Consider the following 26,803-nt stretch of genomic DNA (forward strand, 5'->3'; position numbering starts at 1 on the left):
ATGAATGCTGATACTTGTGTTTCTTATTGTGATCCGGCTGCCATGGATTCCTACTACAACGCAGCCTCCCAGGGCACAGAAGGCTCCTCGCCTTTTAGGGCATTTCAAGCAAGTGACAAGTTCAGCCCTACTTTCCTGGCCAGCAAAGGACAAGGCTTTGGTGACAGCAGCGCTAAGTGCCGGAGCCGCTACAGCCAGCAGGAATGTCAGTCCCTGGATGGCAGCGTGCAGGCTCCCAGCTCCGCCGGGGCTCCGGCCTCCTTTAACAAATACCCTCCGCAGCAGCAGCAGCAGCAGCAGCAGCAGCAGCACCTCTACATGCAGCGAGGCCCCTGCAAGACCCCCCCGGAGAGCAACCTCAAGCTGCAGGAGAGCAGCGGCCACAACGGAGCTCTGCAGGTCCCCTGCTACGGTGAGTGGCGGGCGTGCGGCGGGGCAAGCAGCGGGACCAGCCCGGAGAGAGGCTCCCGGTGCTGCAAAGGGTCCCGGGGACGGCTGCCCGGCACAACGAGCCCCCCCCAAAATTCCCTCCTCCAGGGTCCCCCCTCCCGGCTCCAGGGGCTGCGCCGTGCTCCGGAGCCCGCAGGTCCCGGGGGAAGCGGTGGATCCCCCCCTAGTCCCGCTTCGCCGTGATTTTAGCGTCGTTTCCGAGCACAGCCGATGCATCCCCAGCCCCGGGGATTGTCCCCGGTTTGGGGGCACCCGCAGCGAGCGGGGAGAGAGACGGAAAGGGAAAGGACGAGCGGGACGGGCCGCAGCTCCGCGCAAAACGCTCGCTCCGGGGACGCGGTGCCAGCGGGAGCCGTGCTGGGGAGTGTCCCCCCGGCTCTCCGCTTTCCTGCCTCTCACTTTCTCCCCTAATTGCCACTCCCCTAATTGATTTCTGCCGGGCCGCTGCAGATAACCCGCTCGCATCCTCTCGGCGGGTCATTAGCGGTAATTAAAGACGCTGCCGTGTGCCCGGCCGGGCCCGCTTCTCCTCCTCGCCTTCCCCGGCGTGCGGTTATAAAAGGCAGGGCGCGGGGGGAGGCTGCTGCTAAACCTGGGCGATTCGGGGAAAAAGGCAAAAATTAAAAAAATTAAAAAAAGAAAAAAAAAGAACAGGAAGATAAAACAATTATATATACTTTTTTTTTTTTTTTTTTTTTTTTTGGAAGGGAAAGTGGAAACAACGTCTCTTCCTTTCCCCCACGATGCGGGGAAATCAGGGCTGCTCCGGCCCGAGCTCAGTGCGCTGCCGGGGCCGCCGTGACCCCGGGCAGGGACAGGGACAAGGGACAAGGGCCAGGAGCCGCCGGGAGAGGCCCGGCCGTCTCACCGCTCACATCCCCGTCTCTCGCCGTCTTTTGGGGTATCCCCGCACTCCTTGTAGTGCCCTCTTTACTTTCTCTTTCTCCCCCGCACATTCCCTTTCCCCCTTTTAGACTCGGAAGCAGGCAGAGGAGCCTTTCCCCCTCCCCAGCTCCCCATCCCCATCCCTCCATCGCTGCCCCTGCGCGCAGCCGAAGCCCCCCCGCACCCGCGGAGCCTCCGGGGGCTGCGGGGCGATGCGGGGGGAGGCCCCGGTGCCGTCCCCGCTCTGCTAACCGGCTCTCTTGTCTTCGTAGGTTAAAAAACCCAGGGCACCGGCTTAGCCCGAGACGACACGGTACAGCCCCGGGTAGAGCCACCCGAATCTCTCAGCGGCCGTAACGCCGCCGGGGGTCCCCCCCGGGTTATTTTCAAGGGGGGCTCCGGGCTGGACCTCGAGTGGGAGCCCCGCATCGGCAGCCGATGGCCCGGCCCGGAGCCCCAGCACGTTTGCGAGCCCCGTGTGATGTGGCTAGGGACCGCTGGGGCTGTAATAAGAGCCACATGGATCCGCGAGGATAATTAATAGCAATAATAATAATAAGGGCTAACGATTAAAGAGCGAGTCTCGCTAATAACAGCCACATTGGGCTTTCGCAGGGTGACTGCGGCGGGGACACCCGCAGGCGCCTCTCCGCCTCCTCGCAGCCGGGGCCGGGCGGCGCTGAGGCGGGGGCAGCGGCAGCCCCGATCCCTTCAGCCCCGATCCCTTCAGCCCCGATCCCTTCAGACCCGATCCCCTTCCACCGGGGCAAACGAGGGGCGATCTCTCTCGGGAGGCCGGTGGCTGCCCCGGCTCCCCCCAGCTCGCGGTGGGATGCTGTGCCCGGTTTTGCCCTGCGATTTCAATCGCACACACCAAAAAAAAATAATAATAAATTAAAGAGAAGCACACGAGGGCGAGCACGGCGAAGCCTCTCCCGCCGGGCTGTACCCCAGCAGCCCGCTTCCTTGCTGTGCTGCGCCCCTTTTTTGCTGGGGGCGCTTTGCCCGTGCGCGTCTCCGCAGCCGGCCGGAGGGGTTTTGGGTTTTTAATTTTAACTCTTTAATAAACAAGTCGTTGCGAGTTATAAAAAGCCCATGCCTGCCATCTATTGCTGCCGGCTTCTATTCCTAGACCCCTTCCGTTGCACTGTACGGGGAAATACAGGCAGGGGAGAGCTGCGCTCGTAATTACCCGGCCAAAAACCAGCGGCACTCGCCGAGGCGCTCCCGGCCCGGCTGCGGCGGCCCCAGCTCGGGGGCTGGCTCCCCGCAGCCCCCCGGGGGGCTCGGGAGGGGTCCCGCTGCCAGCTCGGCTCCCCTCATCCTGCCTGTAACCAGCGGGCCACGGCTCGTCCCGCAATTAAAGCCGAAATCTTAAATAACCCCGCTCGGAGCAGGTTATATATCCTGGCTTAGGAGAGGAGGAAAGCTTGGGGAAGACCGCGAATGCGCTGGGGATGTTTGCTCGAGGGAGGCAGGAGAAAGGAAAAAGGGGCTTTTTCTTGCGGAGGAAATTCTCGGAGCGCCGTGTTATGCAAATAACGACCGTGTCTTTTATTTAGAGAGCAAACCAAAAGCGCAGGCTGGAGCGCGCTGTTAGCAGAAGCGCGGAAAGCGACGGCCGTAGGAATCGGAGGTTCGCTGCTGGATTTTTTTTTTCTTTCTTTCTTTTTTTTTATCATTTTTATTTTTTTAATGACACTTTTAACGCATTTCTCTTCCTCCTCCTCCTCCTAACGTAATGTAAACGGCAGGCGCGGCAGGACGAGCCTGCTGGCGGCCCCCCCGCCTCCCGGGGGACACCGCTGGCTGCCGGGGCTGGGGCTCGCAGGGCCCCCGCCGGTTTTCGGAGCCCTTTGGGGTTTTCGGAGCTCGTCCTGCTCCGGGGGCGCTCGGTCCCAGGCAGGGCCGATGCCGAGCCCCCGCCCCAGACTCCGGCAGCGCTGCGGACCCCCCTGGGCATCCACCCGCCCCGGTGTGGGGGGGACGGGGAGGCTCGGAGGGATTTTGGGGCGGGGGGATCCCGCAGCTCTGCCGTGGGCTCACGGCTCCCTGCCGGGCTCCTTCCCCGCCGACGAAGGGAGGCGGGAGGGGAGAGAGCGGGTGCCCTCGGCCCGGGGGGGGCCGGGGAAGGGGTGGGGAGGTGCTGCCCCCATCCCCGCGGGGAGCAGCGGGCAGGTATAAAGGCGAGCCTCCGGGGAAGGGGGCACGGCACGGGACCAGACCAGACCAGACCAGACCAGACCCCCCCGGGGTTAAGGGGCGAGGGCTGGGGGCGAGCTGGAGGGGAGCGGGGCCGCCTCGGCCGCCCGTGCTCCGCACCGCTGACGCCGCGCCCGCAGTCGGCCGCTCCTTCCCTCAATAGGGCCACCAGATCTGCCATTCAAGGGCGCCGGCACCCTCCCAGGGAGGGGAGGGAGCTCTCGCCAGGAGTTTGGCTCGGGCTCTGTTCGCCCCGGCGCTCGGAGGTGCGGGATCTCCTCCGCGGAGAGCTGCGGGATTTCCTCGGCAGCAGGACGCCAAGGTAGGGCTCCCGCTCGCTGCCCTGCCTGCGCAGGAGGACTCGCTCGCGGCTCTTCCCAAAGATGCCTTGCCCTTCCCTTGGCTCGGCCGGTAGAGCTGGCTGGAGACTTTTATAGGATTCCCGACCCGAGCTGTTTATAACACTCATGTGTCAAAGGACCGGGAGCCTCCCTCCCCCTGTGCTTGCGCCGCTCGCTCCTCGCCGACGATCTCTTTTCGCACTAGAGCTGTTTATTTGCCACTTGCCCGCTGCCGACTGGGATTAACTCCGCCGGAGCCTTGCATCGCACGCTGCGGCTCCGGCAGGACGTTACCAGCAACGAGAAGGGTGCAGAGAGAGAGAGACAGGGAAGAAAAAAAAAAAAAAAAAAAAAGTCTTAAACTTTTACTAGTCCGAATTGTTTTGAAAGCAACGCGGCGCGAAGCAGACGGGGAAAATACCGATGGGGAGAGAGATTTGGAGATGCTTACTGAGTGCGTCTTTTCCTAAGGGTTTGATGTAGGAGTGCTATTAACAATATATGCTGATGCCAGATAGCGCAAATGAGCTGTGTGTGTGTTATCTGGAGCTGCAGGCTGTTTATTTTGTGCTCCCTTTGAGTGTACATCCAGTGTGGTTGCATGACTAACCGGCGGGAGTGATTCACTGGCTGCTTTATGGGTGACTGCTCAAAACAAGTTGTGAATCAAAAGAGATTTCTTTGGCTGTGGTTTCCAACCTCCCATGTTAAATGCACTCAGGGTTTAAGGGGAGCTAATGTGCAGACTTCAATCCCTCAGATCTTGAAGATTTATTCCCTTTCCAAGCCCTGCATTCAAAGCCATGATGAGTTTCCCTTGTAAGAGGGAGGTGGTGTCTGGGAGGCTCGGAGCCAAGGTCTGCCGCTGAAGGACATCTCCAGCCCTGTCCCTGTCCCTTCGGTGGCACCGGTCCCTGCTCTTTAGCCGCTTTTCGCCCTGGAGCCTGTTCAGGGCGTTGGGGTAGCTGTAGCAATTCTCGGCTGCGAGGCGCGATGCGCCCCGTGGCAGCAAGAGGTTTTTCGTCCCATTTCGCAGCTGGAAAAACTGAGACCCGGAGCCCGCCAGCGGCTTGTGCAAGGGCAAGCTGTCGCCACGCAGCGGCACCAGTGCGATCGTCCCCGGGCCTGCTGCAGCAGGAGGCCCCCAGCAGCCGCTGGTGGGGTCGGGGGGAAAGGTCCCTGAGCAGAGGGCCCCAGCTCGGGTTTGGAGAGGGCTGAGGCACCGTTTCCATATGGCCAGGCCCTCGTTGGGGGCAAGAAGCTGTAGAAATCGGTGTGTCCTCGTATGCTCACATCTCTCGGTACAGAACACAGGCTTAACCTGCCAGCCCACGTTAATGGGCTCACCTTTCAAAAGCAGCTCCATCACCTTGGGCAACCCGTGCTGGTCAAAACAAGAGACGGGTTGGTCTCGTCACTGCTTTTCAGAAAAGGCTGAGAAATTGCTGCCCTGAAAGTCATGTGTTTCTAAGGTATTCCTCCTACACATATGGAAAAAAAAAAATAAATCATATCCTAACCATTAATCAGTTTGGAAAGCAGAGGTCCTATGTATTCATATATAATAATAATTGGTAATAATATTAATATAGATATGTTTTCAAAAAGAAAAAATAAATAGTTCTGGATTAGGAGAAGCGCAAGCGTAACCCAGCTAATACAGGACCCCTGTGATGTGAGAATCGTTTACTAAGAGACGGATGGGAACGTTTCCCATGAATAAAGCATTAGAGTAATTTCCAACAGTTACATGTCTCTCAGCTGCCCCAACTTGTAAATGAGAGTTCTTAAGTAAAGGAGGAAGGCTACTTACATACATTAAATAAATGACCTCCACTTTATTTTCTGTGTAAGTTCGGCTGAATCAATGTTATTATACACGCTGCTGATTCTGCTCGGCTGTGTTTTTATTCGTGTTCACACACAATCCTCATATTTTGACTGTCACATAAGTAGACACAATTTGAATCAGCACAATACTTCTAGGGACATTTTTCTATCGAAGAGAGAAGTCTCAGTGGGGAGTAGAGGAGGGTGGAGGGAGAAAGGAGCAGAGACAGAAGACAGGAGGCAGGGGGAGCAGGACCTGAGAAAGCTCGGAGGAGTGATGAGCAGTGGCAGGCTTAGCACTGTTATGGAAGGTGGTCTGTGACCGATTTTATGGATGATACGAATCCGCCAGCATCGCATTCTTCATCTCTCCACCAGGAATAGCTATGATTCAACATGTTGTAGCTGCAGTCCTCAGGTCCCAGCAGGATTTAACCATGACAAGCTGATATGTCACGAGCTATGCATCACCTCACTCAGCAGTTAAATGTCTGTAGAATCTGATAGTTATTTATGTGCTTGTTTGTTTGTTTGTTTGTTTTGAGAAGATGTGATTTGAGGCTTTACCCTGTTGCAGTTCATCTGCTTGCTGGAAGGGGCTGGTTGAATCAGTACTATTCCTAAGCATATTCTTTATTATTCATCAGCTGTGAGGCAAGTGAGTTCTCCAGCAGGTGATGCAGCCTGAAAGGTAAGCTGTTTCAGTCACTGATAAGCACACTGTATGCTGAGGTAGCATGAAACCTTAGTGCTTGTTTAAAGATAGCAACTGCCTTTTTCTGTAAAGTCTGAAAAGCAGGGATGTGGCTGAGGGAGGGAGAGAGAGACGAAGCAACTGGAGGCACCACGTGAGGCATGAGCCACTGGCAGGGCTGCACAGGCCCTGAGCTAAGTAGGCACAACCAAACTCAGTGCAAATCTTCCACACGGGTTTGGTGGTGAGATATATGTGTGCATGTGGGGCAGAGGAATCGTAACCAAAACCGCTGCAAAAACAAATAGGGGAAGTCAATAGCAAGTCAAGGCCAGTCAGAGGAGCTATTCAATGGGAAATGAGGAACCTGGGGAAGAGACAGAACAAACAATTTGGGCAGGCATCTGCCTGGGGAAAATCAAAGAAACTTGTAATATCAAGTCTAGAAATGACTTGCTGTCGATTGCTGTTGTGTTCAGGGAGATAGATAGGGCTTTGTGTGCAAACACCACTGCGTTAAAGAAGTACCTCACCAGTTCCTCCCTGCAGTGGAAACTGCCTCCTCGGGGCCTCAGATACTGTCTGCTTTGGTCAGGAGCATTCATGCTGGTGTCAAGGGTAGGGTTCAGTTTCCAAAGAGGGAAGCAGGGAGCTGCATATTCTCCTGGTGCAAGAAGGATCAGATAACAACGGTGCTTACAGACAGCTAAGCTCCTCAGAAGCACTAGAAAGTGAAAGGAATTCACCCAAAAATGAAAATCAAACAAAGTTGTACGCTTCAGTAAGTGAAGGGCAATGCGGGGACTTTCCTCAGAAGTGGTCAAAAGCAACCTGGAAATGGCTCTCTGCAAGGATGGTGCCCAGAGGGGTCTGAGGGGTCTTGACGTGCTGGGAACCTCAGGACAGAAGATGTTGTCACAAATCAGGGGAAACAGGAAGGTGTTGTTCAGCCTGAAACTTAGTAGGATGCCTGAGCCACAACAAGGGTTTCTGAAAGAATAGAAAACCATCTCAAAAAGCAAACCAAAGGATCACCAGGGTACCAGCCTGCTGGGTGTGGAGTTGGTCCAAGGCTGTCGGGGCAGTCACACAAGACTTGGTCACACATAGGACTGTCTGTTTGCAGCACGTGTGCTCCATAACACAGGCAAGCATCGTTTTTTTCCAGCCCCAGCAATGACACTTGAGAAAGGACCCCCAGGGAGGCCAGCACACGTCCATTCCCACAGGGAAGAGGAGCCAGGTGGAGCCCAGCTCTGCGGCTCTTATCCGCGAGGAGAGGCTGAGGCCGAACCCTGGGGCAGGGAGATGTGTCGTGGCCTGGACTGTGGTGCTGGTGTCTGGGTCAGGATGCCACGAGACCTTTTGGAGCACCGCGTGGTTCTCCTCCAGCCTCCCCTGGGATGGTGCATGCCCAGACCTCAGCCTGGAGCAGTCAGGAGCACAGCTGTGGCAAGGACCCATACCTGAGAGCTGAGAAGCACTCTGTTATAGACATAACCTGGCTTATCAAGATTTGGTCTCAACCTTCGTAAGCAGATTGGAGCCAGATATCAGTCTGAGCTAGACAGGACACAGCCAAATGCTAGGAGGCAAGAGGAAGAAGAGACCCACCTAAATTGGCAGAGGACCTGCAGACATTTGGTGTTCCTCACGTCTCCAGATGCCAGTGAGGACTTCCAAGATAAATAGCCGATGGACCAATTGCTAGACGTTTAGGCAGATTGCGGAGTAAGAGGAGGCCAGAAACTTAAATACTGCGTTTCAGCCCTTCAGCGGGAGTCAGAAAGCTGCTACTGGAAGAGAGGGAAGCTGGATGCTTTAAGTCTTACAGAGTCCTGTGCTAGAGAGAAGAGTATTTTCACCCAGCTCATACCACTTCAAGCTGTTAGAAAAAGGAGATTTTGCAGGGCAGAGAGCAACGGGGGATTGGCTACAACATCAAACGCGAGTACTGCGGCTGGGCTAAGAGTGGCTCTGGTGGGGAGGGGAGATGTCCACAGAGAGGCTTGCCATAAATACACAGCTAGTCAGGACAGAGCCTCGTACAGACCTGCTGAAAGGCCCATACTCAGCTCAGGAAGCAGGGCTGTTTGGAGCTGCACGTGGTAAGCAGGGTGATGCTGGTGTTAAGGCTGCAGCAAGGCTTTGTGGTGCCCAGGGGGAGATATTAAGTTGGTGTTCAGAGCAATCCTCTCCTCTCTGTAGCCTTTAAATAACTTGCTTTTGGGAAGGGTGCTTGTGTGGCTGATTCTGGGGAAAATCCTCGTTTCCTTGACCTTGCTGGCAAAAAGTGGTGCTCTTGGTTGAACGTCCCACTTGTCTCCATTTGGCAGTGGTCACTTCAGAGGGAGGGATCCATGGTGCTGTAGCAAGAGAGAGGTCACTGCATGTCCGTGCAATGTACAGGCATCACAGGTGCTCGTTGAGGTTATGCAGTAATTAATTGAAACTAGCCGTAGACAACAGGGGAACCCAAACCAGAGCAGGGTGAGAGGGGAGGCAGCGACTGGGGAAAATGGCCTCATGGAGGAGAAATGCCAGCAGGAGACTGAGCCTCTGGGATCAGGAGTGATCTCAGCAAGGCTTTGTGTGCAGATTGCTGAGGCTGGTGCCTGGTCAGTGAGCACCAGGGCCTTTCAACCCTTACAGATGTGGCTCATGTGAAAGAAGAAGGTTTGGGCAATGTTTGTAGTGCTTCCCTCAGGCAGGTCCCTGAGCTGTCTCTTTGAGCTTGCAGCCAGCTCCTGGACCTCATTTCTTGTCCTGGTTAGAAGAAAGGCTGTGCTGTGTAATATGGGAAATTATGTTAATCAAAGGATGCTTGTGCCTTGCCATTAATAGATAATATCTGGGATGTGCTGTACTAGGTTCATTTTGGTTTCCACCATGGATATCTGGAGGTGAAAATGGCTTTCATGTTAGGACAAGTCCATAGCAAACGATCACATGGGTCTCCCAATGCCAGTGTACACTCGAGAGTTGAACAGAGCAGGAGCTGCGTGTCTGTCCCTCTGTGACAGCTGAGAACATCCCTGCACGCGGTGAACCTCTCTGGGGAAGTCCCAAGAGTGAGGAAAGAGAGCAGCCGGCTGGTCTCCTGGCATTCACAGCCCTCATGGCACCAACCCTACTGTCAGGGTCTTATCTGTGGGCTTGCAAAGTGCTTCTTGTGAGAGGGGAAAGCTGCTGGAGGAGGGTGGCTGAGTGGCCTCAGAGCTGAGGCAGTTTCTGCTGTACACAGCTGGGAACAGGCACGGTGCTGACACGAAACCAAAGGGAACTTGACCACAGGCTGACTCGATGCTGCAAAACTTGCTAGTGATGTATATGTGTGATCCTGTAGCGATTCAGTCCCTAGATACTTCCACCCAGCTGTTTAGTGTGGAGGTAAGCTCGTGGTCCTGGCATTGCATGCAAACGTGCAGCATCCTTATTTTCTCCTTCCTTTCTCCCATCCTTATTTTCTCCTTCCTTTCTCCTTTCTTTGTGCTTATTTTCTCCTTTCTTTCACAGTCTGCAGAAATGAAAATGGTTCTGCCTCAGCCAGTAGATGCACATGTACAAGAGCAGGGTTCAAGTAGCTAACAGCATACCTCAGAAAGGCTCCTGGTCTCAACACAGAGCATGATGGAAAGACGAGTCATTTGGCAAACGTCTGCTTCGGAGTGTAGATTCCCTTCAGAGTAGCAGGGGAAAAGCTCTCTGGTCATGGTGGGAAAGCTGGAATTTAAAGGCGAAATATTGTATAGGAAATGGGGAAATAAAACAATGGGTGATGAGTATTCATAGGAGTCCATTATACCAGAAATACTAAAAAAATATGAGTTTCTGAGGTTTTGCTATGATGTCAAAACCATTGAGCATCTTGAGGTTGCGTTCTTTCTTAGTCAGGGCAAGAGAGAACTGGTTTTGAGGAAAATGCAGACAGAGGGTGGAGAATTACTACAGGAAATGTGATGCATTTCTTGTGTGGGCTACATTTCAAAAGTGGGTCCCCAAAGATGGGGAGAAACCCTACTGAGCACTGTCTCCTGGGGACCTCACTGCCATTCATTGCTGCTGATGTTGTTGGGCCTTTGCCTGAGATGGACCGTGCCAGACAATATTTGCTGGTAGCTATGGATTTCTTTAGAAAATGACCTGAATCTTACCCAAAAAGGAACCAAGAGGCTATGATAGCAACTGAGCTTCTAAGGCATGAATTTTTCACCATATTTGGGGGCCTAGACACAAGGAACATGCAGCATGGCAAAGGCTTTGAGGCCAAAGTATTTCGGCAGGTTTGTCAGATGCTAATAAATGCAATAGGAGCTGCCCAGCTTTCTCCAGCTGGAAGAGCAGGGAAAGCTTGGATGGTGCTGGGAGAGGTACTGGGCCATCTGCAAGTGTCTCGTGCTGGTGTAGATGTCCCTTTTTGTACCATCTGGTCTCCTGGTGCTGCTCCTAAAGGTTTAGGTACCTCAGTGCATCTTGCACAGCACCAGAAACCTGGGAGTGGATCCCCCAGATACCTTACAGGAGAATGACAAAAGGACCGGGGCTAATCCAGCCCTTGGTCTCTTCTGTTTATTTTAGCGACTTTTAGAAAAGTACAAGGGGAAAGCACAGTCTGACTCCAGCTCTTCTCTTCAGGCATCAGGCAGGAGCCACAGCAGGCTCCCGGGAGCAGTTCCTGAACTCGGGCCATTTGTTACGCACCAGTTGGGTCTATTGGGACGCTGCAAGAGTCTCCATGTGGAGTGGGTCAGACTTTTCTTGAGAAAAACAACTGCGAGTGTGGCCTGAGGCAAAATGCATGCTCTCTGAGGTAGGCTCACATGTGGAAACCTGGCTGATCCCACATCCTGTGGAGATGGAGGGATGAGGAGCCCGAGGCAGATAAGGCACGGTGCGTCGCAGTGACCATGCACACGCGCCAGTGCGTGAGAGGCGAGTGGGCTCCCAGCCCAGGATGAGGGACCAGAGGGGCCCCGACAGTGAGAACACAACCATGAGTGTTGAGTCTGACAGAAATAATTTCCCTGCTTGGGGAAAACAGGGAATGGCCCTGTTCAGCTCACAGATTTCACTAAGACCAAAAGCTTTGCTGAGATCTCCCTCTCAGGGGCTCCAGAGGAAGCTGCACTGCTTTAGCTGCAGCTAAAGGCCCACAACAGCATCTCACGGCATCTGAAATTGGCCCTATGAAAATGGCCCAGCAGGAAAATGTGGCACAAGTATGTAAACAGTTAAACTGATCTCTCTGATGCTCTTCATCCCTGCGCATCTGTGCCAGGCCACCCCTTCCCTGGGCATCAGCCCTGCTCCAGCCGCTGCTCTGCTGGCACAGCAGTCTCCCGGGGGCAAGGGCCATTAAATAAGTAGAAAAGATGCTGGATTCCCAATGTCCCCAGCTGGTGATCATCTGTAGAGCTTCCTACCATAGTACCCGAATATCCTAGCCCCTTTGCTGATGAGAAATGATGGAGCACTGAGGTTTTCTTTACAGTTTAGCTCAAATCATGTTCCTGACAAATTACCCTCATGCACGTTATCTCTCTCAGCTGTTAGTTATTTTACATGGGAGTTATTACAGGGGAGGGTTATTTATTTCGGTATGTCCTGCAGTCTGAGCGAATTGTACTGCACAGCACTTGTGTGATCCCTGTGTATAAGACGCAGCTTCATCTGCTGTTAGAAGTGCCTGTGGGGTTTGACGTGAGCCGATTCAGAAAGCTGCATCTTCACTTTGGAAAAGAGAGGATGTGAGCTACCTCCGCTCACGTGTCCCCAGACCCAGACAAGCCCCCGGGTGCTGGCAGGCCCAGCGAAGGGGCTCGCTGACCCCTTCTTTGAGACAGAGGGTTTCCACTATTTCCACTAAAGCCTTGGCTCTAAAAAGCCCTGGTTTGTTGCAATCTGCAGCCTCATAAGTGTAGTCACTGCAGGAATTTTGTAGTTTGGAGAACCCCTATTTGTGTCTGACTGTGTGTATGCAAGGCTTATGAACAAAATCAGTAGCTGCAGCAATCACACGTTCCTGTACAGGCGTGCTTGTTGCTTATGAATGCTGCAAAATTATGATGAAAAAGTCCGGTCAGATAGCCAAGGAGACGTTGTGTGGGAAGCTGGGTTTGAGAGGGGAGGGAAGGAGAAAGCAACCCCCTGCAACCCCAGCAGCTCTCCTTGCAGACATCAGCTCCTCGCCCAGCCAGAGAGCCGAGGATGCTCTGGGAAGCAGAGGCCAGTTGGTCCTGCTGGAAACTGAGGGAATCCCAGTCCACCCAGTATGTAGGGCTGTGCTCAGGATGGTGCTTGTGAGTCATCTTTGGTCAGCTCTTTGCACGTGCATGTCGATGTGTACAAGGGTCAGGAAGCCAAAAGGTGATCTGCCCTGCTGAGCTGAAGGTAGGTACATGGTGGACACATGGAGTCCTTCCTGCCCCTGACTGTGCGAGCATCCCTGGCAGAAATAGGTTTCTGGGGCAAGTTCTCCTTTTCACGACTTCCTAAAAACAATTTCTGTAAATATTTGCTAATGTTTACTTGACATTTGCAGTCACTCATGTCAGTATGATCCTACCCTGGAATGTTAACTGGAAACAAACACAGAAGTGGGCACGAGCACCACTGATGTGAGTACCGTTTTTAATTTAGGCTGATTTTTCATGGTCATCGTCTTTCACGTAATCACCCGCTTCTGCTGAGAATTAGCGGTGCTCCAGGAGTTTCACTGTTTTTGAGATTCATGACTTTTTGTTCTCCATTCAGAAGTGTGTTACCAGAGTCCCTCTTGTTTGTGTCTACTGTCTGACACTTCCTACCAAAATCCTGCCTCCAGTTGCTTCTAACTTAATCAAAACTTCACAATTTGGGCTAAAAAACTCCCATAGCTGTTGTTTGCCTGTGGCTGTTTTTATAATAGTAGTAGAACAGTTGTTGTTATTTTGTTGTGTGTTTTTGTTTTTAAGTTCATCTGAACCAATTAAGCTGTTTCCAAAAACGTAGCTAAAACCAAGCACATTTTTGTTTTTCCTCTGTCAGAAAAATCTGACAATGTCTTTTTTCAAAAGTTCTGGTGCTCAGTGCTGTGTAGCGAGTGTCAAACTTGTTGTGGAGCTGGGTTTTGGGTAGGAAATGTGCTTCCTGCCTTTCCTCTGAAAAACAGTCCAAGAACAAGCTTGAAGGAGCCGTTGCTCTCACTTGCTCAGTAGTGGCAGCTTTGATTTTCACACCTAAATGCACAGCAAATTCGGCTTTTCTGTGACTCTGTGGCATTGCTGGGCAGGGTGTGGGTGCCGTGCAGTAAGAGTTGCCTCCACAGGCTGGACGATGAGGAGAAAGCACAGAGCTGTTCACTGGGTGGAGCAGAGCTTCTGCTCTGATTTGCTTGCTTTTACCAGCCCCAGACAAAAGCTGTCCCCTGCCCAACAATTCTCTTGGCTCATGCAAACCTCTTTTTATTATTTTTTTTTTTCCTGGTGACAATTAAAGACGTGAAGTAGTCCTCAAGTGAAATGAAATCCCCCCTCCCGGGGCCTGGGGCACGCAGTGTTCTGAATGCCTTGACATGAGCAGTTTACCCTCTGAGCAATTGGCGGCTCCCCTTTCACAAGTGAGAGCTCACTTTTGTTGAGGCTTTCCTTGTTCAGCATTACCTAATGGATTTTTTTCCTTAATAACTGTCATTTGCCCTGCGTCTTGCTATTCTCAACTGAAAATGAAAAATGTCAGTTGCCGGCTGCAAATACTATTTCATTATTCATTTACCAAAGGAATCTCAGGCACATTCATCCCATTTCCTCTGAGTGCCTCATTATCAATAAACCTTTGCCTCGCTGCTTCTGTAAATCATTTTCATCCCTTTCCTTTGCGAGCCAAGTGCTTGGGCTTTTGCACAAGGGTCTCCTGGGAGCCATTGGCCAAGTCATGCAGTGTTGTTTCTACTCCTTGATCAGCTGGCAAAGCTTCATTGCAAAGAGATTACAGAGCTGCACACACATATGTATACATATATATGGATGAGAAGGCATTGCACTTGAACTGTGAAGGAAGCAGAGGAGAAACGGGGGAGTTTCAACCATCCTTCCCCTTCTCTCCTCTACCCCAAAACCCCAAACTGCACTGCTGGAGCATCGCCGATGTGCCTCGGCCGTGGCACAAGCTCTCAGTGGTGAATGCCAATATGGCACGGAGAGCCCGGCGCCAGGCTGGGGCAGGGGAGGAGCGGCTGGAGGGATCCTGCAGAGGCCAAGGGTTTATTAAACTTCACTTCAACCGGAGCTGAAATATGTTCCTCTAGCGCCGGGCAGCAGAGGTTAATGGAGTCCTTTTTGTAGATGTTTTATGACACTCTTTTGGGATGCATATAAAAAGACCGTGACTTTCAGAGTAATTTAACCAAATATTTGTTTAGACTGTGTAAGGAGCAATTGGAGTTTCCAGGCAGGTCAGACATCGATGGGTTTTCCTTTATTTCCTTTATGACCGGGGCCACCCCCCAGCCTGCAGGGGGTGCCTGCAGCACCGTCCCCATCCCCTGAGCCCCCAGCCAGGAGGTGTTTGGCAGCAGGTGAGGAGAGCTCTGGAGGCGACCAGCCTGCTGCTGCCAGCCTTGCTGTTATTTTGTCTTCGTCCTTGGTCAGCACGTTCCCGTTCTGGTTACACGCTGCTTTTCACTTCAGGTTGTGATTTTGCTGCCCTGTTCCTCTCTGCCAGCCGAGCAGATGCCCGCCCGCCTCCCAGCCCCGCTGACTCTGAACCGGTGGGTTTGGTAGCCAGAATCCTAATTTCTTCCTGGACTGCTTACAAAAGCCTGGTGCTCGCAGCAACATTAGCAGTTCCCAGACCTGGCTGGCCCCGAGTTTTGCGATGTGCAATCAGAATGGAAATAAGTCCTAGCCGTGCTTCCAAGAACAGGCACACTTGGTAAAGGCTGAATGTTTTTCTTCCCTCGTCTGTGCCTTTCTTTACTAATCAGCTGTATAAAGCTGAAGAACGGCAGAACTGTTTTGCTAAAGAGCCTGGCTCACACTTTGGCCCAACGTTTAAGCTCAACCCTTTCTGCGGTTTGGTGAGGTTCAGCCAGCTTTGGGTGTTTTCTGTTTTGATTTCAGCTTTCCCATCACTCCTGCTTCCCAATTTCCAAGTGAAAGCGTCAGCACCCGAGTCCCCCAGTGACACACCATGCTCAGGGGGAGCCAGGGCTGTCCTGCCCCAGCATCTTGCCCAGGCTCAGGGGCCTCAGCTCATCCCCAGCGGGGTGCTCAGATGCACAAATGGGGAACACAAGGAAAAGCAGCCTCTCCAGAGGGTGCCTGCAAGCTGCTGGAGTCTGTCCTGAACTGGGACTCCCTGGTGCAGACACAGCTCAGATCTTGCTCAGCTCGTGACGGAGAGGAGCTCATCTCCTGCCCCTGGGCTCTGCCACGTGGTGTCGGTCACAGCAGCACCAAACAGGCAACTGGAGGCCACCTCTGGGAGGCAGCTGAGCTTCAGCAGTGCGTGGCTGCCACCGCTGCAGGGTCACTTTCACAAAGCAGACAGACAGAAGGACACAAAGGCACAGACTGATGGAGTGGGTGATGACGTGAGAGCTGTCCAGGCAGGTGCAGGCACACCTGATGGGGTGAATCACCTTAAACCATGCCGTAGCCAGACCCGAGATGCAGGCTAGGTGGCTTTTGTTTTGGTTGGAGAGGCAAGTAGGATGTAGCACAATTATTTCCCAGACATTTATTGCCCACAGTGGGCAATAAAAGTTTTAAAAAATCTAAAAATACGCTTCAAAATGCAATAGCTGACCCACTTTGGCTGTGAGACCTTCAAGCAGGACTTTGCACGTGGCCCTGCACAATGAAGACCATCAGCATCCAAAGCGTGGAGCTACCTCTGTGGGACCTACTGGGGTCTGGCTTCCACTGAGCCACACGGGGGTGACTGTCACCTCCCGCTGCTGCCACCTGAAAAAACGTCCTGTGTGCGTGGCAGAGCACATCCCCAGAGCACTGCGTTACCACTGCAGCTGCTGAGGACTGTCAGGTGTCAGAGAGGAGAGAGCCAGGTCACTATGAAATTCACGGGTCCATCAGGGAGAGGCGAGACCTCCAGCTCCACAATACTTGGCATAAACAGTAATCTCTGCTCACCTTCGGTGGTGAGGAGCTGTGGCACCCAACCAAGCAGCTTCATTTGCTCCCTGTGGAGGCAATGGCTGGGCATTTTTCTGTTCTTGCTCTTTTTCTGTGCTGCTTTCTGGCAGCCAGGAGGTGAGCTGCAGTTATGGCAGAGGCTTTTTTGTGCCTTCAGAATTTGCTGGTCAGCTCTTTCCTGGTGTTCAGATGAACGTGCCACATGAAGAAGGATTTGAGGTATAAGCTGTGCCTTTTTGCTCTCGCCACAGCTTCCATTCAGAGCCTGCAGAACTGATTTGTTTATATAAAAGCCAGTTTTGTTAGTGTCCTTTAAATAGCATGAAAGGGGAGTGAGCAGCATACAGTGCATTTGTAGTTGATGCTGAGCTCTCCCCAAGTAGCCACAGGCTGTGTGAATTCAGCTAATCAGAGAATAAAGCAATGCACGCCCTCAAAAGCAGATGTTTGTAGGGGGAAATTAAAAAAAAAAAAATAAAAGCGAAAGGAACAGCAACTTCCACAAACAAATAACACACACACAAGCATTCCCAAGGACTGGCGTGATGTAAACTCCTCAGCAGCGTTAGGGCTGATGTTTATCAGGCTGTCTGTCCCCAAGTCCTCGCAGTGATTTACACAGCATCAGGCAGGCAGCCAGCCAAGGGGACCCAAGCACAGCCAGGGCTGAGGCAGTTTTGTCTCCCCGGGAAGCATCCCTGAGGCATGCAGGGTGCAGACAGAGCCTGGGGCTGAAGTCACATGTTGGCTGCGTGGCCACCAGGAGGATGCAGACCCATCTGAGCTGTGTGGCGCTTTCGACACTGTCCCAAAACTGCCTTTCAGGAATAGGAAGTGGGTTAGAAGCCTTTCTGCTTTAGCGTTGCTCCTGCTCTGCAGTCAGGAGCATCGCAGTAAGAAGTGGCCTTCTCTCCCACCCTTCCTTCTACAAGTCGGCTTTTCTGTGGCAATTTGCTGTCTCTGTCACTATGTCCTCGAGGTCGCCAGGCATTTCACAGCTTTTGGATCTGCGGGTTTTATCCTCCAGCAGCATGTCATGATGCATGCAGGCTGTGGAGCCTCAGGAGGCAGCAGAGCAGCAGCTCCAGCAGCTTTGGTCGGGTCAGCGGAGATGGATGGTGGCCATGCACACGTCTGCGTTCACCCAGTGGTCTCCTTGACACAAGGGGAGCCAGTGCGTGCCGTGCCACCAGCAGAAGAGCTGCCAGAGTACGTTCCAGCCTCCCGTCAGGTTCTGCAGGATCAACCAAATGAGCTCCTCGGCGGGGATAAATGGACTCGCATACAGGGATCACCTCTGTTTCGGGCAAGCTCAAGGGAACTGCGGGCAGGCTGGTCACAAGGATCTGTGTTCATCCTCATCCAGAGGGGAAATGGAGATGCTCCAAGCAGTTTCCACTGAGCAGCAAGGCTGGCTGCAGCTGCCAGAACAATGGTTTCTTACATAGCCTTATACCTCTTGCATTGAAGAGATGAATGTTGCTCACTGTTACGCCTGGGCCCAAGCGAGAAGGTTTGATTAATTATCTGATCATTGCTAATAAAATCAGCAATGCCAGAGTCAGCCGCAAAGTCCTGGGTCTTCTCTCCATCTTTAACTCTTCTTTCTATCTGCAGACCACAAGAGTGCTCAGTCCCTGAGTGGGAATAAACCTAAAGATTAATTCCTCCTTATGTCTAAAATCCAGCCGCTCCTTTTTATCCTATGTAACCCAAAATGTGGATTTTTTTTTTTTAATTTTTTTATTTTTTCAAATGATGGCCCTGTGCTGCCTTCTAGACTGCAATGACAGACAGGAGGCAGAAGGCTGCAACAGACAACTCGGGGGAAAAGCATAATAGCTTCAGCATGTGTTCAAGCACGATCCAAGGGCTGGGTAGGGTTACTGCGGCTGGCCAGGTCCTGGAGGTGTGCTGGCGGGACGGGTGGTGCAAGTCCTCCTTGGTAAGAACTGCGGTGAACGCTGTCCAAGCCATACCTAGGGAAAGCTTCAGTGTTGGTATTTAGGCATGGAAAAAGAGGCTGCCAAGGCAGCACAGCGGGAAGCAGCCCTGTGCCTGTGGGTCTCATGCTGGCCACGCAGCTCTCGTGCATCCTCGCAGAGCACGGGGCTGCCGGCACGGGATCGGCCTCGGCTTGCAGGAGTCACGGCATGTGTTGTGCAAAGATGTTGTGCCAAGCTGAGCCTGATGCTGCTTTGTGTACTCGAAACGTCCCACTCTCCCCTGCCATGTGGATGCGCCAAGCTGAATTCACTCTAAATTAAATTTCACGGATAGGGCCGTACACAGAGAAGGGTTTACATCCTCACCCTCCCAAGACAGCACCCTTTAGATACACGCTGAGTCTGAATGTGGTGATGATGTGGTTGAAAGCCCAGTCCCTGCAGGACAGTGGGGTGCTGCCCAGCCACCTCGGCGGGCACCTGTCCACCACAGCACCCAAGTGATCAGCATGGTCTGGGTTTCTCAGCTGTCCTCCCTGTGGTTCCCAGCACAGATGTGGTGGCACCAGAAAGGCATTTCCCCTCTTGCAAGGATCCAAAAAGGAGCCGTGGCAGAGCAGCCCCATGCTGGGGACCCACGTGCCCAGCTGCCCCAAGCTGTCCCTGCCCATTGGCACCTGCTGTGGGGTGACTTGGGAAGGGCTCAGCAGTGCCAGAGGTCTGGCAGACGGCAGAGGTGAGCAGCCAGCAAATGTCCTCCTTCCACCACCACGAGGGAGAAGGAAGCGGCCGTCAGCAGCGAAGGAGGCACCAAGCAGCCCGGTCGGGCTCGTAAGGGTGTAACGATGCTCACATTACCTCCTTGTCATGGAGCTCTTCACAATATGTAACTCAAGGTCTCTCCAGGTTTGATTGGAAACAGACACCCCAAACTTTGCATTGAAACTTTGAGGCCATCTCCAGTTACAGGAAGTCTGGGCATATCCATATGCAGATGTATGCAATTTGTTTCACTTCAGCGTTTAGCATGACTGTTTGGAGGTCAGGGATCCCGTTCCTGGGGAATGAGCCTTACTCCTCGGGACGCTCAGCCGAGGGTGGATGCACACCATCCCCGCCCTGTGCCACCATCCATGCTCGTGGCCTCCTCCTTCATCCCAGTGCAGAGCAGAGCAGGCCCAGAGCTTTGCTGTGCACACAGGTACATGTGGAAGGTGGTTTGCAGCTCTGCCATGACCACCTCAAGGACGAGGTGCTGCCCTGCTGCCTGCTGAGTCTGGCTGGGATTTGGGCAGGATCTCCCAGGGGCCTTCCGTGGACCTGTGTTGTTTTTTTCCCCCCTTTTTTTTGAGATGATTTTCCTCCTGTGATTTTCTACACACAGAGCTCATGGTGTGGTAGGAGGCTGGATAGGAAAAGGGAAAAGAAAAGGGAATGGGAAAGGGAAAGGGAAAGGGAAAGAAAAAGGAAAAAAAGGAAAAGGAAAAAAGGAAAAGGAAAGGGAAAAGGAAAAGGAAAAGGAAAAGGAAAAGGAAAAGGAAAAGGAAAAGGAAAAGGAAAAGGAAAAAAAGAAAAAAGAAGAAAAGGAAAAGGAAAAGGAAAAGGAAAAGGAAAGGAAAGGAAAGGAAAGGAAAGGAAAGGAAAGGAAAGGAAAGGAAAGGAAAGGAAAGGAAAGGAAAGGAAAGGAAAGGAAAGGAAAGGAAAGGAAAGGAAAGGAAAGGAAAGGAAAGGAAAGGAAAGGAAAGGAAAGGAAAGGAAAGGAAAGGAAAGGAAAGGAAAGGAGAACAGGGAAAATTTAATGGAATACTTTATTACTCCATCTCTGTTGTCTCTCATAGGCAGTTGCTACAGACTTTCTGGAGCTGTCTTATGATTGTCTTACGATTGCTGTGTAAAATAATAAATTTCATTGCCGTAGCAGGTGACTTACCCAGGTCCCAGTGCCCAGGGTGCATAAATTGTGACAAAACCTCCTAGGGACCAATGCAGAGAGTTGAGATAGACGGGATAAGGCTTGCTTGAGCTCCTCAAAAGTCTGAGAGACCAGGGTTAGAAAGCACAAGTACTTCTGAAAACACAGTGGAGTAGTAGTGGCAAATATCGCCCTCCTCATCTCTAGTGTCAGTCTGAGCCCTGGCCGGGACTCCTCTGCACTAACTAGGCAATTTCTTTCTCAAATCCTTCATATCTTATCCTCCCATGTTTAACTTTGTGCCTCCCTGCCCTTGTGCCTGAGTGACGGCCACGTTTCATCCTTCCCCTTTCTGTCAAATTGCCTCGATGCAGCCTTTCAGCTGTGAGAGTGAGGATGGGGCGAAGGCACGGGCACACAACCCTCCTCTTAGATCCACTCCTTTGTAAAGCTGTGACAGAGCTGTTCAGCAAAACTACATGTAAATAATGAATTATTTATCCCCAATGTCATAACTGGGGATGAGTGCTGGAAAAAACGGGGATTTCCAAAGATATTGGCAAAGATGTCCGGGTTAGCATGAATGACCTTGGAGATGACAGCACAGAAGACTCCCAAGGGAAAGTTCCCTGTCGGGCTATCATTAGATGGTGGGGCTGTTTCTTAGAAAGGCTGATCCTGGACTTAGAGCATTTGAAAATAGACTAATGTGAAATAAATGTAAAAGAAAAAAAAAAGGCTCCTGTTTTCCCTGTTCCTCCTGACTGTCACCACCTGGCTGTCTCTCTTAAAGGCCTGTTGAGCTGTAGAAGCTCCTGGTTGAACCAAACAACTGACCATAAGATTTACGCCCATCTCCTTCTTTCTCTCTCCCTCCCCCAAACAGGTAAAGAGAGTGGCTTGGGCGAGGCCGACTTGCAGCCGAGCGCCGACCCTTCGGGCATGGACAGCAGCTACCTCAGCGTGAAGGAGGCCGGGGTGAAAGTCCCCCAGGACAGGGCCAGCACGGACCTCCCCAGCCCCATGGACAAGGCGGACTCGGAGAGCAACAAGGGCAAAAAGCGGAGGAACCGCACCACCTTCACCAGCTACCAGCTGGAGGAGCTGGAGAAGGTCTTCCAGAAGACCCACTACCCAGACGTCTATGCCAGGGAGCAGCTAGCCATGAGGACAGACCTCACCGAGGCTCGAGTGCAGGTAACGGGGATGCAGTCAGCTATTTACTTCGGCTGCTGGGTGCAGCCCTGCATTTCCCGGGGACACATCACAAGGGCATGGGGTGACAGCACGGGATACCAACTCCTACTGTAAGGACCGAGCTGAGCCAGAGCAGGCTGTCCTCCTCGCCCAGCCTGGTCTCCCTCAGGAGTTATGGGCAAGATCAGGCACAGAGCCCAGGCAGGGAAGTGGCAGCTCTGGGTTTGTCCATCAGAAGTGGTGAAATAGCAGCTGGCAATGCCCGGAGCAGTGTGCGTGCCAGCAGCGGGCACAGCATGGCCATGCCACGTGTGAATGGGGTGGTGGCATCCTGCCTGCCCTCTCTGCCCCCAGGAGAGACCCCTGCTATGCATGCTGCTGCTAGGATGCTGAAACCAACCTGCAGAGGTGTGCAGTGGGCATTGCTTTCACGTAGCTCCCACATAGTGCACTTATCCTGTGTCTTTCTCCTCCTTTTCAATGTTTTGGGCTGCAGAGACCCAGTAAGGGCTCCTGCTTGGCAGCCTGAGCTTTTCGAGTCCAGCCAGGGCTGCCACAGCTTTTCTTGGTGGTGGTTAAGCCAGGGCAGGGAGACAAGGATGGCTGAGGCTGGCAAAGGAAAGGGGAAGGCATGAGGAAGCCTTGTGGGCGTCCTTCTGTGTCCAGGCAGCGCTGTCCCTCACCAGCATCAGCTTCAGAGCCCTGGGTAGGGGAGGGATGGGATGGGATGGGGTGGGATGGCATGGCATGGCATGGCATGGCATGGCATGGCATGAGGCTTCACAGCCAGGGAACCCAACCCCTCATCCAGCCCCCTTCAGAGCCGGCCTTATGATTGCTGGGTCTCTTAATGAAATCTTGTCAGCGGTGCCCCTGTGATGCGGCAGGGGTTTGAAAGTGAGAGGGAAATGTCAAACTTGGCTGTAGTGAAATCACTGCCTTGGAAAAAAAAAAAAGAAAAAAGAAAAAAAAGAAAAGAAAAAAAAAAGCAAAGCAAAGCAAGAAGTAATATATCTTGATCCCTTTTCCCCCATAAAACCCTGGGAGGCTGGTGGAAGGAGCGGAAAGACTGAGCTAAGCCTGCAGGAAATTAAACATGAAATGAAAACAAGCTCAAGTTATTCAATTCTCTCATCCCAGGCTCCAATTTCCCATTCCAGGCCACTGATAAAATGGTGTCCAGTTTCAGCGCTCAAGGATGAATTCTGGCTCTGTTCTTGCAAAGGGCTGGTGGCCATCTCCAGGAAGAGGGGAGACGGCCTGGCCGTCAGCAGGGGGACGGTCCTGGAGGCAGACAGACAGACAGACAGACAGACAGACCCAGCGGAGGGAGGAGGAAGCAGGGATGGGGAGAGATGGCTCTGCAAGGGGGCGAGCAGCCAGGAGGGAGGGGAGCTTGTTTTCATCCTGGGGAAGGACCGAAGTGATGGTGCAGCCCCTGAGTGGTCCCCAGCGATGGCCAGGGGTGCTGAGGCCTCAGCACCCTCACCTGTACCTTGCCAGCGGGGCAGTGGGGGACAAGGGCAGGGGGACAGGGGGCAGGAGCTGTGAAATTTGTTTCACGCCCTCCCCAGCCCCACTGCCCCCCGCAGCACGTCGGAGGCGCATGCATATGGATGTAGGCACCAGCATATGGCCACCTGTTTATGGAGACATGAAACATTCTTAGTTCTGTAGGTTTTTATAGGGCCGATTTGGTACATCGGCGCTTATCAAAGCCCTGTCTGCAGGAGTCAGATCCACGCCATTCGCCTGCGCTGCCGCCCTAATCGTCAGCGGGGGGAAAGCCCACAGTCCCCAAAATGAGAATCCCTGCCTGGCTGCCCCACGTGCCACAACCTCAATGGGCACATCCCACACAGGTGGCACCTCAGCTGAAGGTAACAGAAAATGCACACTTGTTGCTCCTTCAGATGTCCTTTAAAAAAAAAAAGCAGGTGTCTTCTGAGAGCGAGGGAGCCAGGAACACATCTCTAGGTCTCAGTGGATGTCTGTGCATCACCCACTGCCCTGCTCACCGTTTCCCTCGAAGCACCACCTCTCAGTGCCACAGCCACCAGCACCTCCACCGAAGATGCTTGGGCCTGCCAGCTTAGGCCACTTTGCTCTGCCACCACCAGAACACCCAAGGCAAAAAGGCAGGGGCCGGGGGGATGCAGGGCAGTGCAGGTGAGCGGCTCGCCAGGCAGGGACGGCGGCATGTGCCCGGCATATGTGTGCCCCGGCACGGCGCCCGGCAGCTCCCTACCTGCTCCGCGCCCCTCTGAGCACAGCGGGGCCTCCGCCGCCCCGCGCGGAGCCGGGTCAGCACCGCGGGCTTTGAATCTGCAGATCAAAGCAGCGTGAGCCCGGCCAGCCCTGGGACTGGCCTGCAGCTGGGCTGGAGTGGCCGTGCCAAGAGGAGGGAGAAGAAAAGCAGACGGACGCCTGGGGCACCCGGCCTGCTCCAGTCGGACGCTTCTCATGCGCGGCGTGGGATGATGCTGGGAGCCTTCTGCTGGTTTCACTGCACCCTCTGGAAATCCTCGTAGGATGGAAGTTGTGCCATAAGAAAGCCTCATGTAGCACTAATCCTTGTGCTGATTTCTTCCCAGACAAGTTTCTGGCTTGCCCCACTGCCCTCTGAGGACAGGGGCATCCCAAAAGGGGCTCCCGTTTCTGCAGCAGCCCGTGAAGCCCTGGCTGAGCACTGGCATCACCACGCTGAGCTGCGGCTCGCAGGGCCCCCCTCTGCCCCCCGGTCACCGTGCAAAACTGGAAGCAGAAGCTCCCGGACCGCTCCTTTCATGCGCTGGCGTGACCTGCACAACCCAGCCCCTGGTGATCGCACGCATCGCTCAGTGCCTTCAAAGCAGCGCGTGATTGATGTGTTTCCCTGACTCACAGGCTTCAAGAGGCTTTGAAGACACTGGGCCAGGCTCTGATCTCTCTTATGCTGATGCAAATCAGGAGCAATGCTGCTGACAACAGTGCAATAATCCACACTGATGTCAAGCCAGTAAAAATAAGAGCAGAAACAGCGTTTTGGTCTTTCTGCTGCCTCGAAGGCATCTGAGCAGCACCGCGAAGCAGAGAGCTACAAACCCCACAAAGCAAATTAGGTGCAAAGCAGGGCACATGAAACGCTGTAGAAGTGCACTTGTCATTTTCCAGCGCCAAGAAGAGAAGGGATGCTGCACCTTTAAAAAAATAATAATAAAATAAAATAAAAAAAATATTAAGAAAAGCAAGATAGAGAGCTCAGTGGGAAATACAAGGTCTTAGCCGACGGCATCGTCACAGCCAGGGCTGAGCCTGGGGAAAGCCCCAGCACTGCCAGTTCCAGCCTGGCACCAGCACACCCAGATGAATTTGCACTTCTTGTCTGGGACTGGCTGGCACCGTGAGCACTGCTGGCAGCAGCCAGACGTGGGGAAAAGCAGGCTGCGGGATGGAGGAGCCATTGGTGGCACCAGCCAGGACCCAGTGTCCAAAGCTGGGCTCCAAATTTTGCCTGGGTGCTCCCAGGCTGGAGCACAGGACAGTCCCAGCCCTGCCGGGGAAGCTCCGGGTGTCCCCTTGCTCATAGCCCCATGTCCCCCTCTCACCCAGGTGTGGTTCCAGAACCGGCGAGCGAAATGGCGCAAGCGGGAGCGGTTTGGCCAGATGCAGCAGGTCCGGACCCACTTCTCCACCGCCTACGAGCTGCCCCTGCTCACCCGCGCTGAGAACTACGCCCAGGTGAGTGCGTGCCCTACCCTGCTCCCTCTGTCCATCTGTCCATCGCTGCTCTGCTCCAAGCCACACTTCGCTCACCCGGGGGACACGCGGCGCTCTGTCCCCAGGCCCTGACGCTCCTTTCCTCCCCTCCCCGCAGATCCAGAACCCCTCCTGGATCGGCAACAACGGCGCCGCCTCCCCCGTGCCCGCCTGCGTCGTCCCCTGCGAGCCGGTGCCCTCCTGCATGTCCCCCCACGCTCATCCCCACGCGGCCGGCGGCGTCTCCGACTTCCTCGGCGTCTCCGGCGCCGGCGGCCACGTGGGCCAGACGCACGTGGGCGGCCTCTTCGGCACGGCCGGCATCGGCCCCGGCCTCAATGGCTACGAGCTGAACAGCGAGCCCGACCGCAAGACCTCCAGCATTGCTGCCCTGCGGATGAAGGCGAAGGAGCACAGCGCCGCGATCTCCTGGGCGACATGACAGGGCTGCGGCCCAGCGCCTCGGGACACCGCCAGAGCCGGCGGGGACAGCCGGACAGAGCCGAGCCGCCCGCCGGGACTCCTCCAGCCCGCCCTTGCCTCCTCGGGGATGTGAACGCAGCACTTTTAGCTACCCTAGGTGTATAAAGGACGTGTGTGTGAACGTAAGTGGCGTGTTCCCAGCACGGACACGGGCAGCTCCCGGCGGTCAGGCTGGGGAAAGGTGGGGGGCACCGCGCCCGCCGCCACCCAGTCTGGGGGTGTCCCCTGCCACCGCCACCTCCCCAGGAACCTGGGCGCCTCTTCTCCCCGCTCCTTTCTCTGCCTTTCTGGAGAGCAAGAGCCCGCCGGCATCCCCAGCGGCTTGCCCCATCCCGCCCCACACACACACCCCTTCCCCTCCTGATCTGCCAGCAGCGAGGCTCAGATCTTGTCTGCCCCGGGCAGGGGACAGGACGGGGCTCTGGCACCAGCAAAGAGACACTTCTCAGGCTGCTCCCGTCCTCCTCGCGGGAGCCACGACTTCCCACAGCCGAACAGGGCTGGGAGAACACCAAGGGCTAGCGAGGAGCCATGGAGGCACGTGAAGGGGATGCCCCCTGCCAGCAGGCACGGTGCCACCACACCACCAGTCCTTGCCGGCTCTCTGGCCACCCAGCAGGAGAAGTGCCCAGGAGGTGACAGCTGCCTGGCACCGCCGGCGGCCCTGCAGAAGGTGACACCCCCACGGGCACCCGGGGTTTGCTCTGTGATGGTCGTGGCCATTGTGGTGCACGGTGGGGCAGCAAAACCTTTCCCCTGGCTTTTACTGGGTCAGGAACCGCCGCCCTCTGGCAGCGACATCAGGTCCCCAGAGACCCCACTGAGGAACAGCTCAAGCAGCAGTACACAGGGCAGTGAGGGCATCAAAATCCTTGTCCACCCAGTCCCGGGGCCAGCCACGTGTGACAGCCGCCCTTCCCATTGCCCCCACACCCAGGGCCCCAGCACCAGCCCGTGGGGAGACACCGCAGCTCGCCCAGTTTGTCCCAGCC

At 54.2% G+C, this 26,803-nt stretch overlaps 1 protein-coding gene across 1 annotated transcript; it reads left to right on the forward strand.

Annotated features, from left to right (window-relative positions):
• On the forward strand, positions 1 to 25,770 carry ALX4 (ALX homeobox 4; the record flags this gene model as incomplete). Its single annotated transcript, XM_084287720.1, has 4 exons — positions 1 to 412; positions 21,280 to 21,590; positions 25,182 to 25,310; positions 25,447 to 25,770. 4 exons carry the CDS (start codon positions 1 to 3, stop codon positions 25,768 to 25,770), a joined length of 1,176 nt encoding a protein of 391 aa, XP_084143846.1.
• Positions 25,771 to 26,803: the final 1,033 nt, after the last annotated feature.

This window comes from Netta rufina (genome assembly GCF_964035555.1).
Source record: "Netta rufina genome assembly, chromosome: 5".
Lineage (NCBI taxonomy): Eukaryota > Metazoa > Chordata > Aves > Anseriformes > Anatidae > Netta > Netta rufina.